This window comes from Semicossyphus pulcher, unplaced genomic scaffold (genome assembly GCF_022749685.1).
Source record: "Semicossyphus pulcher isolate SPU_LCO1_2020_fin unplaced genomic scaffold, fSemPul1.0.p SCAF_8, whole genome shotgun sequence".
Lineage (NCBI taxonomy): Eukaryota > Metazoa > Chordata > Actinopteri > Labriformes > Labridae > Semicossyphus > Semicossyphus pulcher.
The window spans coordinates 5,552,910-5,570,019 of NW_027211759.1; the positions used below are offsets into that span (position 1 = coordinate 5,552,910).

The following is a 17,110-nucleotide window of genomic DNA, read 5'->3' on the forward strand; positions in this document are numbered from 1 at the left end:
CATTTTTTTCTACCATAATGACATTAGCTCCCCATAATAGCATGATAGGACTGAGGCTGAAAATCGGCGAACTGGCCCTTTAAAGACTGTTTTTCCATATGCTTTATAAAACTTAGTTCTTGATTATTTACTATATTAATAGTGCAGCCAGCAGAGTGACGCTTTTCGAAGAGGCACACTTTCTCCTCCAGTGTGGGCGGGACTTAATCACGCTCTGTCTCTATTGAAAGACACACAGAAACTCACCTGTATTTAAAGCCATACACACACAAAACACATATCTGCAAATATTTATGAGCTATTAATTCAACCTGTTATAACAATAACAATAACTATATATTGTATTCACTATTAAATACATATATCATACAAAGCATTTTTTTGGTTGTAAATAAGTTTTTCTTTGTTGTTCCTCACCTGTTGTTAAAAAAGGCAGCATTCGAAAAACACTGGACACTGCTTTGTGAAGACTCCACTCCTAAACGCTTCGCTGTGTCTCAGCCGCCATTGTCTTTTAAGGTAAATCAAATCTCGCAGGACATTCTGTATTGATATTAAAACATGTTTAAACATTTTAGGAATTACCAGCGCCTGTGTGATGTCAGTAGAATAGTTTTCTTGCCCTATCCCTCTTTCACTTTTGTTATCGCCCCCTCCAGGATTTTTCTCACTCTCCCTGGTTGATCTTTAAATTTATTCTCTTGAAAAACAAGATTATTTCCTGGAGGGCTGAAGGGTGCTCTAGACCAGCCGATGTCATTTTTCATACAGGCGGACTGTCGTCCTGTTTTTTCCCCCTTCATTTACCTCTCGTTGGATCTTTTCTTTGGAGCGCGCTCAGAGCTGTACATCATGGTAGCCGGTTTAGGCCAGCTGATGTGGTGCAGCTGCTGTGGTGGCCGGCCTGAATGTGTTGACACTGAGGTATACATCAAAGACAGGATGAACTATGTAGCACTTCCACAAAGAAGAAATGGGATGTTTAGGGTAATTTAGCTGTTAGTTTGACTTACATATGAGCATCCCGGAGTGTGAAAACTTACTGATGTTAAAAGAGTCAGCAACATACCTCAAAAGAAAACATGAAGTTAAATGTGACTGACATTATTGTATACATGGTATTTCATTTTCCCCAACGCATACTGAGAGCTGTATTTGTCCAACAAAACTTTACCTCTAGTTTTCCATTTGGAGCTAAAACATCACAACCCTCTAACTCACCTCAAATCAGGATTCAGCCTTTACTTTAGCAGATTTACGGATAATATTAAACATGTAAATCTAAGAAACTGCTTCAGCAAATGTCAACTGTAGTGAAATATGTTTTTAATTTTGATTTAATTAATTGTCAATTATTTTGTCTAAAAAGCGAGCTGTTAAAAGTCTGCTTAAACAAAGTGTATGGAGCTGTAAATTATTGCTGACATAGCTTCATGTATGTATTTCAGCCTCCTCTGGCCTTTCACGAACCCTCCCTGCACACACTCCCACCACCGCTTGAATGTAGGTCAAAGCAGGCCCGGGTGGCTGAAGAACAAGTGGACTCTACTAAGCAGAGAGTTTCCCCAGTGAGCTCCAACAGGTAGGACAACCTGCAGCTTTACAACAAGCTGTCATTTACTTGTAGGGACATAAGCTACCTCTCATAATCCATTTAATTTATTTTTTACACTGTTTGCATTAGCACTTGGCTACTTCTATAGTAAACCATGTATGCTGGTGTCACTTTAATGCCATGTGAATGAGTCTACACATAGTAGGAAACCAAGAATAAGGGCAATAAGAGGTAAAGGCATCAGTACTAAAGCCCTTAAAGGATGCCTTAACTGTATCCGAGAGGAGGCTGCAGAACAAACAGGCCCACATCAGGCAACAAGCTGTTTGATGTGCAACACAATGAACGCCTTTATTTGTAAGTTTATTGCATGTCATCTCTCTTTGAGGCTTTTCACTACGCCTTACAGTGTGGCCACAAACATTTTTGCCTCTTGACGCGGTCTTGCAAGCTTGTTTGTTCTGAGCATACCTCAGCCATAAGTCACCAAAAATAGTTATAAGCTAGGTATCCTAACAAGGCTGCTGATATTCTTATTTTGAATATAATATACCTGTAATACCAGCTGACAGTTGTGACACCAGATATGATTGTATATTTATAAAATTATAAAATGTTTTTGGTACAATATTTAACTTTTCATTTCAGAAGCAGATCTCCTGCCTCGTCACCAGCGATCAGTTGCCTCACAGAAAGATCTGAGAGGATTATGGAAGAATGGTAAATCATTAAATGATCATACACGAGTCCTCGTGGTGAGGCTCTAGTGGTCGTTACTGCTATCTGTATGTGTATGTGTGTGTGTGTATTCTTTATGAGTTTGTTCTGTGGTATTTTCTGCAGTTGTTCTGTCCTTGTTGTCTCTAGGGGCTTCACTCACAGCCACACAGCTCTACTGATGCTGAAGAGGGCCCAGAAGATGAAGTCAAAGAGGGAACAGGAGAAGAAACAAATTGGTGAGTGTGAAGAATTGTTTTAATAAAAAGGTGTACTCAAGCTTTGTTATGATTGTATGTGCCTTTTTGCATGTGTGTGTGCTCGTAATTGTTAGCAAAATGAAGAAATAAGAAGATTATTAATGCAGATATGGCTCTTGGTTGCCTTCCTGAATGCTCCCTACAGCACAGAGGAACTGCATGTTCATAAATCCATTTTCTAAAAGGGAAAAAATCCAGTTTTATTTTTGCTTCTTGTCTTTGTTCCTTCACCGAGCTTCAACAGCAGCTAACCTTTCCACCCTGTGTACGTTAATGAGCCGTAACAGACAGCAGAAGCCAGGGCCTGTCGCCTCTTATTGGACCTTGTTTGAGATCCTGCAAAGGAAATAACCATTGCCAAGAAACCTCTTGACAAGTCGTCCCGTGATGATTTTCATTACCAGTCATTGTAGTGGTGGAGTGCGGCTGCAGTGAAAGGTGACCTCACCTCTGCTCTGCTCCAAGAAACAGTAGTCCTGCCACGGTTATCACGTCACAGTCATGTAGAGGGAGGCTGCTCTTTGATCAGGATTGCAAATGCATGATTCCAACAGCAGGGCTCTTGTCATCCTGCTCCACCGACAAACAGGTCTATGTCTACACTAACTCCTAATGGCATCTGCCTCAGTGGAACCGCAACGCTGTTCTAATATTTTCCGAATGTTAGGATCTGGTTTTCTGCTTCTGGTTTTAGCCCTGCCTTGTCCTTCTTTGACCCACTCTCTCTCTCTTACTCTCCTAGATCCCTCTGCCCGTCTGGCAAGGTTCAAAACCTGCAGTTACCAGATGAATCCAGCTGGGGCGCAGAGCAGGCGAGCAAAGCACAATAGAAATGATATCAAAGGTAGGACTTGCAACACATTTGAGAGTTACAACTGGAGCTCCCGCAATTACCGTTTATCGCCATAGGTGCCGCCAAAGAGAACAAAACTGAGCTCTTCGAGATTTTATCTGTAAGTTGAGCAGGTCGATCTCCTGGGAGCAAAAAGCTCTTGGCTCTTAATCTCGATTGCTCTCCAGACACCAGAGTCGTCATTTGAGGCAGTTGGTGGCCAGGTAGAGCTAAAAGCTATTTCAGCTTGTATTTATACAAGTACTTAGCTTTTGCTTGCAAACTAGCTATGAACAGTGAAAATGGCACCTTAAAACAAGAGAACAGAGGATGTTATGGGAGAGAATACATTTAGAAGTTTTTTGGCTCACTGGAGAAGAAATTGAGAACAAATGCTTCACAATGCTGCAGCTGCAGCTTCTAGTGGCCAATATATTCTGGAACATGATGGCACTGCTGGAAGCTCTTTTGGTCAGTATAGCAAACACTGAAGAATGTATTGCTTCAGTTGACTTTTTTTTACCATCAGCACTGATTGGATAGAAATTAAACCTGGCAAAACTCTTACGTTAAGTTTACCAACAGGTAAGCTTCAAGCCACTTCACTAATCCTAAAAGTTTACAAAAACATTTGTGTACATCTACCTTTCTCAAGTGATACTCCTTCTTCATTAAACTTTTTATGCTAATAGTTATTGAAACAGTCTTAAAAAAGGTACACATGTTGACTCTTGTGAAAAGCAGTTTGATCTCAGTCTGAGAAGAGGCAAATATCTACCTCCATCTTTTTTTCTGCTGTGGCCTCCCGCTCTGCCCCGAGGTGGAGAGATGACTTGACATTGTGACATCCACAGCGGGACTTAAAAGGGAGGGAAGAGCTGGAGGGAGGGCAGGACAAAGGACGGGGGGGAAGTCGCCTTTTATCATGAGGGTCTGTCTCCATCTTTCCCTCCCCACCTCCACCCGACAGGGTCAAGGCCTCGCATCCAGAGAGCACGGCGCTCGCGGTCATCCAGGAGTCAGAGAAACGATGTAAGAACAGTGTTTGCCAACGGGCAGCGAAGTGACTTTCCCTGGTCCGAGTCCAAAGCTGCCATAAGCATGAAATAGCCATTAATTACCTGAGGAGAAAAGCAATATATCTGCTTGTCTTTTTATGTTACAGTTAAAAATGAGTAGAGCAACCTGTACCTTGAACTTCAACTTTTAAGTGGATCGCTGCAAGTCTTTTTATTCCCCTAAAACTGATTAATGAACACGCAGCCAAAGACCAAACGGCAACTATTGCACTGTTTTTAAAGGGGCCTTATCTTTTGAATGGATATTCTCATATTTTCATGGGTTTCACATTTTTGGGTGTTTATTGTTCACAGTGAAAAAGTGAAAACTGCATAATTCTGTGTTTTTCCAGACTGACATGTTTAAAAAGGTCGCCTCTGAAATGGGCCGTTCAGAACAGCTGCAGGTTTCTATGTAGAACCTTACTTTGGCTAAAATCGACCAATCGTCATTCACCGTCATTCACCTCAGGCTGCCTTCTTGCACTCGCTTGTAGTCAGGACGTTGTCAAGATTTCAACTTACCATTCTGATACCTCCTGGTAATTCTGGCTCGTACATATAAGGCCTAGAGCAGCCATGAGTTCTGCGACTTTGGAGTGACAGTGCAGTGCGGCCGCTCCCCCACGTGGTCACTCAAAATACTGTCAGCCAATCGTGGCTAAGGTCTAACCTTTGAATGGCAAAACGGCTTGTTCGTTTCAGGAGGAAGAAGAGGCTCTGAAAAAGAATCAAATTATTAAAACGAAACAAACTTTACCAACGTGATTCAAAAGCACATTAGAATAATAGAACATTGATTGCACACCTAAAACATGTCACCTTTAATGATTCTGTTTTTTTCCCCACATTTTCATCAGCTGCCACTAAATTTCCAAACCCAAACAGTGATGGACAAACTTATCTTCAGCATTTGGTCGATAGAAGTTATTTTTTTCCCCAATAAGAATATTTGGCTGATGGAAAACTAAAAGCGTAATTCTGTTTTCATGCGTTCATTTTTGTCATGGGTCCTTTGAGTACTTAAGAGTTCTTTGAGCACAATAAAGCCGAGGATAAGCTCTCGGCCAACTGGCAGTCAACGACCAGTTTAATCCAAATGAGCTATTACTTATTACAACAATCCTTCCAGTTCTGTTTCTCTCCAGTTTCCTTATCTCTCCTTTCCACCCTTTTCTTGATAATTCATCAAAAGGGACTGGTGTTCTTGAGCAATGAAGTGAAGCAGCTCCATAGCTGATAAAGTAACAGAGGTTGGCGGTTAGGACATCGTCCTTCCCTTTTTTGTTTAATTTCCGGTTCTTTCAGTCGGTTTTCTCCTGTAAAATGTGTAACCATAACCAGACTGCAGGGAGAGGAGACGACTCCTGCTGCCATTTTCCATGGTGACCAAGAGACAGTGGCGACAGTGACATTAGAGTTGGCATGTTGGGAACTGACTCATGGTGCTGTGATCCCGGGTCTCTGTCAATGGGCCCAAGCCAGCCTCCCCTCTTGCTCCCCTGGTCCTGACCTGTGGAAGGCACCCCCTCCTCCGGATCCATCCCCAGTGCCCGGGGCCTAGCCAGCCCAGCCTGGCCCAGCCAGTGCTCCCTAACAGGGGCTAACGTTTCAGGCTCTGAGTCAAGCCCCTTCTGGAGGTGATTAGCCCCAAACCCATGACAGATTCTTTCCAAGATATCCGACGCGGCGTGTTTATTTTATCCGGGCTCTTTGTGTGGATGTGCTGGACATGAGTAACCCACTTGAAATGGGTATCGGCTTACATACCCGGAGAGGGAGATACAGAGGGAGAGCATGGAGCAGAGCCACAAGACATTTTCTTTTAAAGGCAAAAAAAATATAGAAATACACTTCCCTTATTTTTTTTTCAGATGGTTTGTATTGTCAAGTTTCTGGTTGCTGCAGATGTTGAAGATGTTTTATGCCTCCAAGCGTTTCTCCTTGTTTCTCCTCTTACTTTCCACCAACGCCTCCCCCCCCTCCTCTCGGCACACACACTCTTCCAACCTCCTTCTTCCATCCAAACTGGGATCCAGCCCCACCAAACATCCGTCCTCATGTCAGAGGGACACAAGGGTATATATTTTTATTTCAGCCTGGAACCCCTACCTCCTGAGCACTTAACTCGATTTCACACTTCAAGTCATCTACAAAGTCCAGCTGAAACACAATCATCTTGTTTATCATCCATCATCCAAAATAGCTTAATGTCAGACTATTTACCACCATTCATGTGCATTCAATTTCTCCCCCGCAATCCCAGAGCTTCTATTTATGTCAGCCAGTTGAGCCCTCTCCTCACAGTATGTGTTTGAGATGCACTGGCACACTGAAGGAAGAAACACGTAGAGCCAGTGTGTAGTATAATCTGAGTCACTCACAGAGACAGACACCTGACTAAAAACACTGAGTTAGTATCCTCATATTTCAGACACGCTCTGATTCCTCTGCCAATCTGCAAATGTCAAGAAAACAGGATTTAAAAACATGTTCAAAATGCAATAAAAAGAAGCCTTAGCTTAGCTGTTATAGGTCAGTTTAGTTAGTCTACAGTTTCATGGTGTAGCAAGCCAGGATGGAAGTCTGTCAAGTGTCAACATGACACTGCATTTGAACAACGTGTTTTTACATAGTGGACAAAAGGTCGTTAAAATGTCCGAATCTAATGATGAAAGGATAATTTCAGTGTATTTCTAAAGCTTATTTTTTTTGGCCGTACTTATAAAGAGGACAGTGGATAGTGTCGGAAACAGGGGTAGAGAGAAAGGGGGGATGACACACGGCAACAGGCCCGAGGGTAGGGTTCAAACCTGGGGCTGCCGCATAGAGGACTATAGCCTCTGTACAAGGGCCGCCGATTTAACCGCTGAGCTGAACCAGCGCTCAATTCAGTGCATTTATACTTTGTCATTTTTCGTTTTTTTCCCCCGTACATTTAACAAAGCAAAAGCTTAGCCAAACCTATTTGAAAGAAGAATCAAAAGCTAATGGAAAAGTGCTCATAATGCATTAAATGAAGGTCATAACTGACCTGTTTTTGAAAGTGCATGTAACTTTCCAAAACAGACAAACTCTTCGCAGTGATTCGCCGGGTGTACAGAGGTGAGAAAGTTGGCAGGATTTGCAATAATCTCTCCCTCTCCCTCTTTTTACAACACTATGAATGCTCTCACGCAGCATTTCCAATCCAGTCAGAGTGGAGGTGAGCACTTTTATGCCCATTTGCATTATATATTGTGTCTCAACTGTCTATGAAGGCAGAATTCAAACACCTTTTCTTTCAGATGTGGTTAGAAGACACTCGAGGTAGTATTAAAGGGGGGTTCATATTCCATTCTGTCTCAGTAGCTTAGCATCATTTAAAAAAAACATTTTTCTCACACTGGTGCTCTGTGCAGGCCCTTATACAGCCTTTGCCTGAAATGACTCAGTCAGCTCTGTCCCTTTAAGAAACCCCACCCCTACAAGCCCACTTTCTTCTGATTGGCCAGCTCTTTCAAGCCTGCTGAGGCTGCACTTTGTGACGTCACAAAGTGCAACGTGTAGAAACAACTGTGTTAAACCTGGCGTTCACAGCAGACTGAGTTGAGCAGCCTGGGGATTGCTCCGGCATACTTTTACCTACAGATTTGAAACTTCACCCACGTTTAGTCTGGACATCCAACAATGTAACATTATGTCTTAAAATGAGAAATAGCGTAATACCACCTCTTAAAGCATACTGAGACCTTAAAATTTGCCATCTTTTGGACTGAGTTGTTCATGCACAAGTGTTACTGTGCAATGAAAAATAATACTAACTTACCGCTGAGCTTACTTTCTGTTTTACGAACAACTAAATCAGTTTGTATAACTTGGCTTTGTCTTTGTTTTTTTTTTAAACTAATCCTGTTCCCACATCTCAGCTCCACTTTTATAAGGACAGAGTTGTCCCTTAAGATGACTGGATCCATTCTGGAGCCTCCCTCAAACTCATTCATGGCGCCCTTTCACTTCCTTCACTGGTCTTGATCCATCACCAGACCCTGTGTTGTTTGTTTCTTTCTGAGGTTGAAGCGCCAGTATCGTGTCTCTTCTTCTGCTCTGGTTTGCTGCATGCCAAAGCCTCCACCCTCCCTCTCCTCCTCCGCCAAAACTCTCTGATATTAAGTCTCCTCCTCAGCAGAGACAAGCTCACTTAATGTGCTTAAGAGCCTCTCTTAACAGGCGTGACTCCTACAGGCCCCCTCCTGATGTCCTGGAGGAGTACTGGAGGGGAGTCTGAGGGGGTCAGGAGGGGGCTTTGGTGGGGGGTTCAGAGGGGAAAGGGAGAGGAGAATCTCTGTGCTACTGGAGTACAACTTAGATGTGCCCCTCTTGTAACACTGTGTTTGCTACAATATGCATTAACTCTTTATTGAGTCTTCTTACACTTTTTGATCTATCCATAAAAGACTGTCCCTCACTTTACAGCGTTTTTACACTCTGTCTTTGCCCCCTCTTTTTTCAGTTTTGTGAAGTGTGAGGAGCCGTTTCCTGGCCTGTGCTGCCCCGGGGGAAGCATCTATCACTTGACATTTTTAGTGGGGCTTAGCAATTAACCCATGAAAACTGTAAAGCCGTTTTTACCCTTTTTACGGCTCAGCAAAAGCAAGTAAATGACTTAAATAAATGCATCATTAGTTCCAGCAATGGGCTGTCAAAATTCATTATCAGTTCGCACCCTGCTGCAGCCGCATTACTGTCAGAGCAACGTAAATGTTTACTTTGAATTACAACCTTATTACGGAATGTCAGTACAAGTCATAAATCTGCAGCCTTTCAGATTTCTTCTTTAACAAACTGTTAAACAAACTGGATTCAATTTTTACAAAGAAACATCAAGTTTTAACAGTTGCTAAAAAAGCACATCCACTTCTGTTGCATCTTTCAGGAACTTTAAATGTTTTACAGTAATGCCCCTGACTCCTCCAAACAAATACCCCAGCTTAAGCCCAAACATAAACGCTGAGAGCTTTGACCACTGAGCTCTCCCAGTGCAGGGAGCTCTGGTCAGCTTAAATTACAGTGAAACATGTCAGACATTGCCACAGATCAGGCCCTAGAGCTGACCATCTGTTAACACAGCTCCTTCTCTGCAGTACTGATTCCACCTCTTGTCATATAGAAACATGCCACCTTCTTCCCAACTTTCTCTGATCATGCAGCACTCTCGTTCTTTACGCATCCAGAATGCGACTGAAGTGTCCAGAGTTGGAGAGAAAATAATCGCCCGTGATGTATGTTTGATGTTTTCTGTCGTGCAGTTTGCGAGGCCGAGTCTGGTCTGCAGCAGGCGGAGAGGACGGAGCGAGTGAAGCAGGAACGAGCGCAGCACGCTCAGGCTGCTCACTCTGACAGGGACTCAGAGAGGTGAGTTACGAAATGTGGGTCATAAGTTGGTGTAGGTGGTTTGTTTTGCAGCTAAACGGCTCGCTTCGCCAAAGTACAGAGAACTGTTTTGGATATCTGAAAACCTGGGCAAACAAAAGCAGAATTATTTGCATTTCTAGATGCTACGAGAGTTGTGTCTATGTGTCTCTTTGTTTTAGGCAGTTTGTGTAACCTGATCCTTTGATGAGCTGCTGTTATTGTTGACAGAGGACATGTTTTAAGATATGTAAATATTCTGAAAAGAGACATAATTTCTGTTTGTTTCCCACGACTGATTTCCTCTTTTACAAACCATGCAAATTTATGTTTTATTATTTTTCTTTTCAAAGTGTAACCAGCAGAATATCCTGATTGAAAGATTAACTTTTAGTGTATTAAGATGATTTCAAGGCTGCGAATTCCCTCATTCCCTGATTTTGCACAGAGAAAGAAGGCCTTCATTTTTTATTTCTGGGGATCACATTTCATAATTGGTGCATGGGATTTGATATTTGTATTTCTTAATCGATTTTCTCTTAAAATAAGGAGCTATTTTTAATGTAATAAAGTTAAATCATTTGTGCAGTGCAGATCGTTTTTGCAGAGCGGCAAATTAACTCCAAAATACCAAAAGAACGGCTGCACATAGAAACAAATACACACATAGATTCTGCATCAGAGACAGTGCGCTTACAGGCCTGTGCTAACCCTAAAAAAGAGAGATCGAGTTTATCATACATGGCATCTGTGTTTATTCAATGATATGTCAGAGATTGAAGAAGGGAAACTGCTGAATTGATGTGAAATATGCCGAGCGCTAACAGCCGTAATTTTGGGGCCTTTTTGTCTGTTTTCTTCTCCTCAGCGAGCGTTTCTTACCAGAGATCGACGCAGACATTCTGAACAGAGGCAGAGCGCAGCTTGTGGTGAGTACACTCCCCTCCCGTTCTTCAGAGAACGACAGTAAATCTTGACTTAAATCTTTTCTTGGGGGGGCTGTTGCATGTATGTGGAGGTATGCGATATTTACATTCACCAGTCGGAGTCATGTCGTGAGCCGTATGTTCCCTCCCCTGGAGCCTGTCTCATCAGCTTCCATTTAAAGGAGGCAGGGGAGGGGGGAGGAGAGGGTGAGGTTTCGCTCTGCGGTGACACTTTCAATTGGATCAACTGGCTGCAATTTCTTCATTTAACTTGCAGAAATCCCAGTGTCACTTTGGAGCAGTTTGCCTGTAGTTGAGAACGATGCTGATGCTGGTGAGGTCTTTGAAGTGGGAAGCTGCAGGTCTCCCTGCGCAGTTATAGAGCAGTTTGAGTTATGATCACTGGCAAGACGAGCCGCCCCCTTACTCCCGTTTCTCAGATATGTTCAGACTGCCGAGCTGCTGCTTGTCCGTTTTTTTTCAAAATGCTGGAGCGCTTGCGTGAGACGTGTCGTGTTGGGCCTCATTTATGTGTGTGTTTGTGTGCGTCTGTGTGTAGTGCATGCAGGCGGACCCAGGGTACACTGAACGTCAACATCACGCCAACAGATCGTGGGCCAACAGCAGTTCAGCTGCCCAGCCTTCCACAGAGAACAGCTATCCCCGCAGAAACTCTTTGGGTCATGCAAGTGAGTCTTGTGAACTTCATAAGTCTTAAATCTATTTAAAATCACTCTTTAACTGCACATCTGAACCGACCTTGAGCAGAAAAAAGCAATCGTTAAATGTTCTGAAAGAAAAGGCTCAACTTTCCCCTAAAATAAATCATTGTGTCCCTAAATCTGTTTTCAACCTTCTCTCATAATAACTGCTAATTAGGATGAATGGTTAGAGTGACATTTATAGCTTGGGCTTAATTGAAAGGTTACTTAGATAACTTTTCAAGTCAGCCATTACTGTTTCTTCACTCAGAACACTGGAAATTACATTTTAATACCTTTAAAAAATGCACACACAGTCACATGTATTTATGATTGAACAGACTGATAGAGGGACAGATAAAATGTGTAATACAGCTCCGGATAAAGTGAAGAGACCGCTCCAAATGTTCCTTAAATCAGCATCTCTCTCTACATTTCATAGCCAGCCCCACTGAAACCTCCTGAATGTGATCAAGAGAAAAATCTCAAAACATTGTTGTATTTTATTAGGTTATGTTTATTTAGAAAACATTATTTACATTTTTAAACTCACATGATTTCCAGATTTGCACACCAAAATAACAGGAACAATAACAATAATAGGAACAACCTAAAATACCTGATGATCAGGGAAAGTGTCAGCCTTAGCCGTCATTACCACCACTAAATGATCTGTTTGCTCTACGTTCAACCATGGACATGCACGAGGTACAGGTACGGCAACACCACCTAGACAAACCACACGCAGAATTACACCAACAAGGTTTATTGTCTTTTGGATTTTAGAAAAGAAAAGAACATTTATCAGCTGACTTCAGAGCAAAAGTAGCGAGTAACAGAAACATTCACAGAAAGTGGAGTCATAAGTACGACATTTGTCTTTCAAATGTAGCGGAGTAAAAGTAATAAGTTTGCCCAAAAAATGATACTCAAGTAAAGTACTGATACTCAAAAAATGTAAATGTACTTTGTTACTGTCCAGCCCTGTTGATTTGTGAACTCTTCCTGAGTTAAAACATTTGTATTCTGTTGTTTAAACATGAACATGTTTTCTTTGCATTATTCAAGGTCTGAAAAAAACATCTTTTTTGCATCTTTTTTCATTTTCTGCAAATAAAAGACCTGAATGAGGATATTTTAGTTTAATAAAACAAAAGTAAATTTTACATAAACACAAAGCTATAAATAGAACCAGAGAAGAACTTTTTTTTGTTTTGCAGTTGTCTCTTAATTTTTCCCGGAGCTGTATAAAGCTATGTTTATAAAACATGTCTAGTTTTGTTACACAAGCGTGTTATTTATGGCTATTTTAAAGATGAGCTTATACAACAATATGCATTTTTTTGCAAGAAAAGAAAATTGAAAACAGAAACAGTGCAGGAACATAAGATTCTTAATTTAAATCATAAAGTGTAAAGTTATTTAAAATAAACACTGTTCCTGTATGGCATTAGATCAACTTTACCAGCAGTTTCATGCTCGCAATGTCTTCATATCTTTGTGTGTGTCTGTACATGTGTGGTTATACCTGTACATTAAGCACATGTGTATACAGATGTTTCTGTGTTTGCACACTTGCACCCACGAGTCTTGGGTCACACAGACCTGAGTGCGCAGAGCCAGGGATAAATACTGCAGCTTATTCAGCTCAGGCTGAGTCCACCGGTCGGCTGCTCCGTGAGGGGAGGGGGGTGGGCCACAAGGTCGGGCCGGGGACAGAGTGCCGCGAATTTCTCCTCTGACAGGAAACGGGCAGAGAGGGGAAAAAAAAAACCTCTCAGTCCTTTCAGAGAAGAATGACTGGCCCTTCTGTCAGGAGAAGTGGGACTCAGGAGTCTGAGTGACAAAGATGCTACTGACAGGCTGAAGGCAGATGACCACATTAAACAAGCCCAGGAATCCCCGTGAAGGAGAGCCCTGTCCCCGTTAACGAAGCCAAATTGGATTCCGATGATGATTTCAAAATGATATCCACGAGGTGCAGCAGCAGCAGGAGCGAGTGTCGTCGAGCTCAGCAGGCAGACTGTTGTTCCCCTTCAGACTACAGCCTCTGAAAAGAAAGCCTCTCTGTCTGCTATGATGAAAACGCCACTTTTGTCAGGGGTAAATTGAAATATGAATGTGTATGTAAGAAAAGAGCATTTCTCAAAAAGCCAATTAGATATTTTATAAACTTTGAAAGGGCATCTAATCGTCTCTGTGCGGAGGAAGTGGGCAACTTGCATGAAATCAGAGAATCAGGAAAATTGAAGTGCAACCTCTGTGACGAAACTCTTTTTATAGTCACCCCACACGAGTCAGTAAAAAAAGATAAAATACAAACCTTTTTTCATGAACTAGTTGTATATTTTATGCCTCTGAAGTGGCATACATACATCAAAGTGAAGGTTTAAAGTGAGGAAGGTTCACTTAGTTTGCCATCGCAGTAAAGACTACATAAATACTCTATAACCTACTGCAACACGATACTCAGCACTTGCTGGGACGGTGCCATAAAACGCGTTTCCAGCCTCACAAAATATTTTCACTACGTGTGCAGAGGAAACCACTTAAGTTGCATATCTGCTCCCTCAATTTTGTCCGCCGTTCAACTCTAATAGGAGCAAAATGAAGGAAAACAATTTGTTTGGTCACAGCGGTCGAGTCGAATGTGCGGCCATTTGTTTATCTATGTACATGTAATAGTCCAAGATTGGCAACATGTGCCGTCTGTTCTGTTTCTGATTTGGGACAGATAATTGGACAAAAGTCTCTAATAAACTAAATTCAGTCACCAAAGCCTGGCTTAACATTTCTGAAAATAAACACACAGACTGGTGGTTTTATCTTTAAACTACATCGCACAAACCACGAGGAGAGGAAAAGCACAGCACTCAAACACGAGTTAAATCAGAAACTACAGAGGTGTGATCAGGTATGACGTGTGAGCGCACGGATATTCTATACAGTGTGCAAGCTGTGCAGATATTCAGAGCCGGGTCAGTACCTGAGATGCAGAGCCCTCCCCGCTGTTTGGCTCTGTGTGTGGGGCGGCCGTGCAGACCGCGGGCCCTCGCTCCACACGTGGAATGCATCATGCCCGGTGGAGCGCTGCCTTTGTTCTGTGTTTGAAAAGCTTTGTGCTGATCTCCAGGTGAAAAGGACAGGCCTGTGAGACGGCACAAAGAATACCTGCTCACACTGAAGTCTTTACAGGGAGATTGAGTGTCCTGAGCCAGAGACCAAACTACAGTTAAAATTGTTACTTATACTAAAAAGTTCCAACAGTGAGGATAAAACTTTAATATTTCAAGTAATCAATTCACATACGATCAAAAGCTGCAAAATCCTTCTTTCCTCTCTTTCTGAAATCAGTGAAAGACCGTCAAGATTGAATTACCCAACATGAAATAATCCTTTGGAGCATTGAACAGCTCATGCCTGATAAATAGCAGCGATGATTTGCAGGTTAGCAAACAATGACAGCTGTTTAAAAGCAAGTGTGTGTGTGCCCTGATTATATATTCATTATATATTCATTTAGTGGGTCACAGAGCTGTTTTCAGTGGGTCGCAGTGCGGAAGTCTTTGCTGCGCTTTTATTTTGAAGGACATGGGTTTCCTTTGACATGTGTGCAGTAGAAGTGTAGTTTATTCACACTCCATGTGTCCGCTGCTGGGTTATCCCAGCTACAGTTACATTCCTGACGAGCCCGACAGTAGTTGCATTTCTGTCGCACTTTTTCAGATAATTTCTGTTGAAGAAAATGCTGCTAATTGAATGAATTGTAGAGATGTTTCGGGGAAATACATTTGACCGATGAAAACATTTGTGTCGCGATTCAAAATGTGAGAACCACTGCTCTAATCTACATCTCCAGTAGAAAATTAGCATTTTTAAGTGAACATAAAACCACATTTTGAATCTGAACTCCAAGAGGAAAACCCTCAATTGTACTGGAATAACAGAGACACTACTTTTACAACAGATGCAGCTCGACACTTTGTTGTGGAAGGCTTAATGTAATGATATTGATTATTTTATCAAGGACAAAACAAGACCTGGTTAGTAAAACCTCTGTAAAACCATTACCAATGTGACAGGGACTCTCATCCTCACTTAACATCACATTGATGTTAAGTCTCTGATTCAGAAGTATGTGCTACATTAACGCACACTGGACTATGTACTGTCTGCTTACATTGCACTGTTTTTTATTTTTATTCTGTTAAACTTTTGCACTACCATCATCTTGCACAAATCTACACATCTGCACAGCTCTTTATTTACACCTGGTGTACAGATTTTGTATTATGTGGCTTTTTTATATCTCATTCTCTTATTGTTTATTTTGTATATTATTATACTTTAGTTCACCGACAGCAGGAGTACTACTGTTTACTTATTTCTGTTCTACTTCTGTTTTGCACCTAAACACCAAGTCAAATTCGTTGTATGTGTAAACCTACTTGGCGAAAAACTTGATTCTGATTCTGATATGTTGTTTAAATATCATTTCTATTTATGAACAAACATTTAGAGTCGATCATAGACTGATTTACATGTGAGATATTGACATGTTTTGCTTCTCTGTCTCCAGGAAAAGAAGCTCCTTCTCCTAAGAGAGTCACGTCTGCTCCGTCAAAAAAGGAGCGCATCTCCTTCAGAGACAACCCTGTGCAGATGAGCGGCGGCTGGGGAGGAGGCAAGAAGAGAGACAAAGTGCAGAAGTAAAACACAAACTCTTCTACAACAAGGTCAATAACAAGAACAATAAAAAGACAGATACATTTTATGTTTAGATTTACCTTCCTTTTTATAAATATCCCTACAAAGCACCTAATGTAGGACAGCAGACAGGTACGCTTTCTTTGGTTGCAACAAACTACTAACAACAACCTGCAGTTAACAATATTTCATGCAAAAACACACAAATACCATGACCAAAGATTTAAACTGATGGATTATTTTTCCTTCCATTAAGAAGTTTATTTATATTTATATGACTTTTCTATCCGCCTGCAGCTGTTCCTCTTAAACTCAACTCAAGCTCCCTCTCCTGCAAATAAATTAAGACCAATAGGACCCGCAGCAGCCCAAATATCTCCAGGCACTTCCAGTGTGTTGATTCTGCTCAAGTGTCACTGCCTGAACGTGATGGCAGCCGACCAGCACTAAACACATCAGACACAGTAACAAACCCTGAGCGAATGGCACGCTTCATATGCAAGTAACAGCAGGAAATGCAAACCAGGACCTTTAATACCTGCGGATTTTTCTTTTTTAAGATGCTGAGCTGCTGTTTCTGCACCAATTTACTCTGTCAACAAATAAAACACTAATTATAGTTTGTAGCCGTGAGAAAAGACTTGCTTTTTCCACTTCTCCCTCTCTTAAGAGTAATAAAGCCCAGAGGTTTAAGTGCATTATCCCGATTCTGTGTCTATATTTAGCCGCTGCTTGCCAACAGTGGGCTTGAAATTACTGCTTTTATGAGCCGAGCGCAAACATTGGTGTTAGAATTAGAACAATGTTTTCTTTATTTCCAGTCGTGGATTATAATGGCCTTGTCTGTGTATTTGAATTTGGAGGGCTAAGGCGTCCGTTCGCAAACACGGCCTTACCGGAGGCGGTGTACCTCAGGCTTGGCGGTTCCTCGCTGCTCCGCCGCCTGGAAATGATAACTTAATG

At 41.9% G+C, this 17,110-nt stretch overlaps 1 protein-coding gene across 1 annotated transcript in view; it reads left to right on the top strand.

Moving 5' to 3' along the window:
* lrriq1 (leucine-rich repeats and IQ motif containing 1) overlaps positions 1–16,153 on the top strand; it is a 39,523-nt gene extending 23,370 nt beyond the window's left edge. Inside the window, exons 18-26 of the mRNA XM_069686000.1 lie at positions 433–519; positions 1,449–1,582; positions 2,204–2,275; positions 2,423–2,511; positions 3,275–3,376; positions 9,711–9,816; positions 10,682–10,742; positions 11,299–11,428; positions 16,020–16,153. Coding sequence (XP_069542101.1) covers positions 433–519; positions 1,449–1,582; positions 2,204–2,275; positions 2,423–2,511; positions 3,275–3,376; positions 9,711–9,816; positions 10,682–10,742; positions 11,299–11,428; positions 16,020–16,153 — 915 coding nt within the window. The remainder of the gene's footprint in view (positions 1–432; positions 520–1,448; positions 1,583–2,203; positions 2,276–2,422; positions 2,512–3,274; positions 3,377–9,710; positions 9,817–10,681; positions 10,743–11,298; positions 11,429–16,019) is intronic.
* Positions 16,154–17,110: the final 957 nt, after the last annotated feature.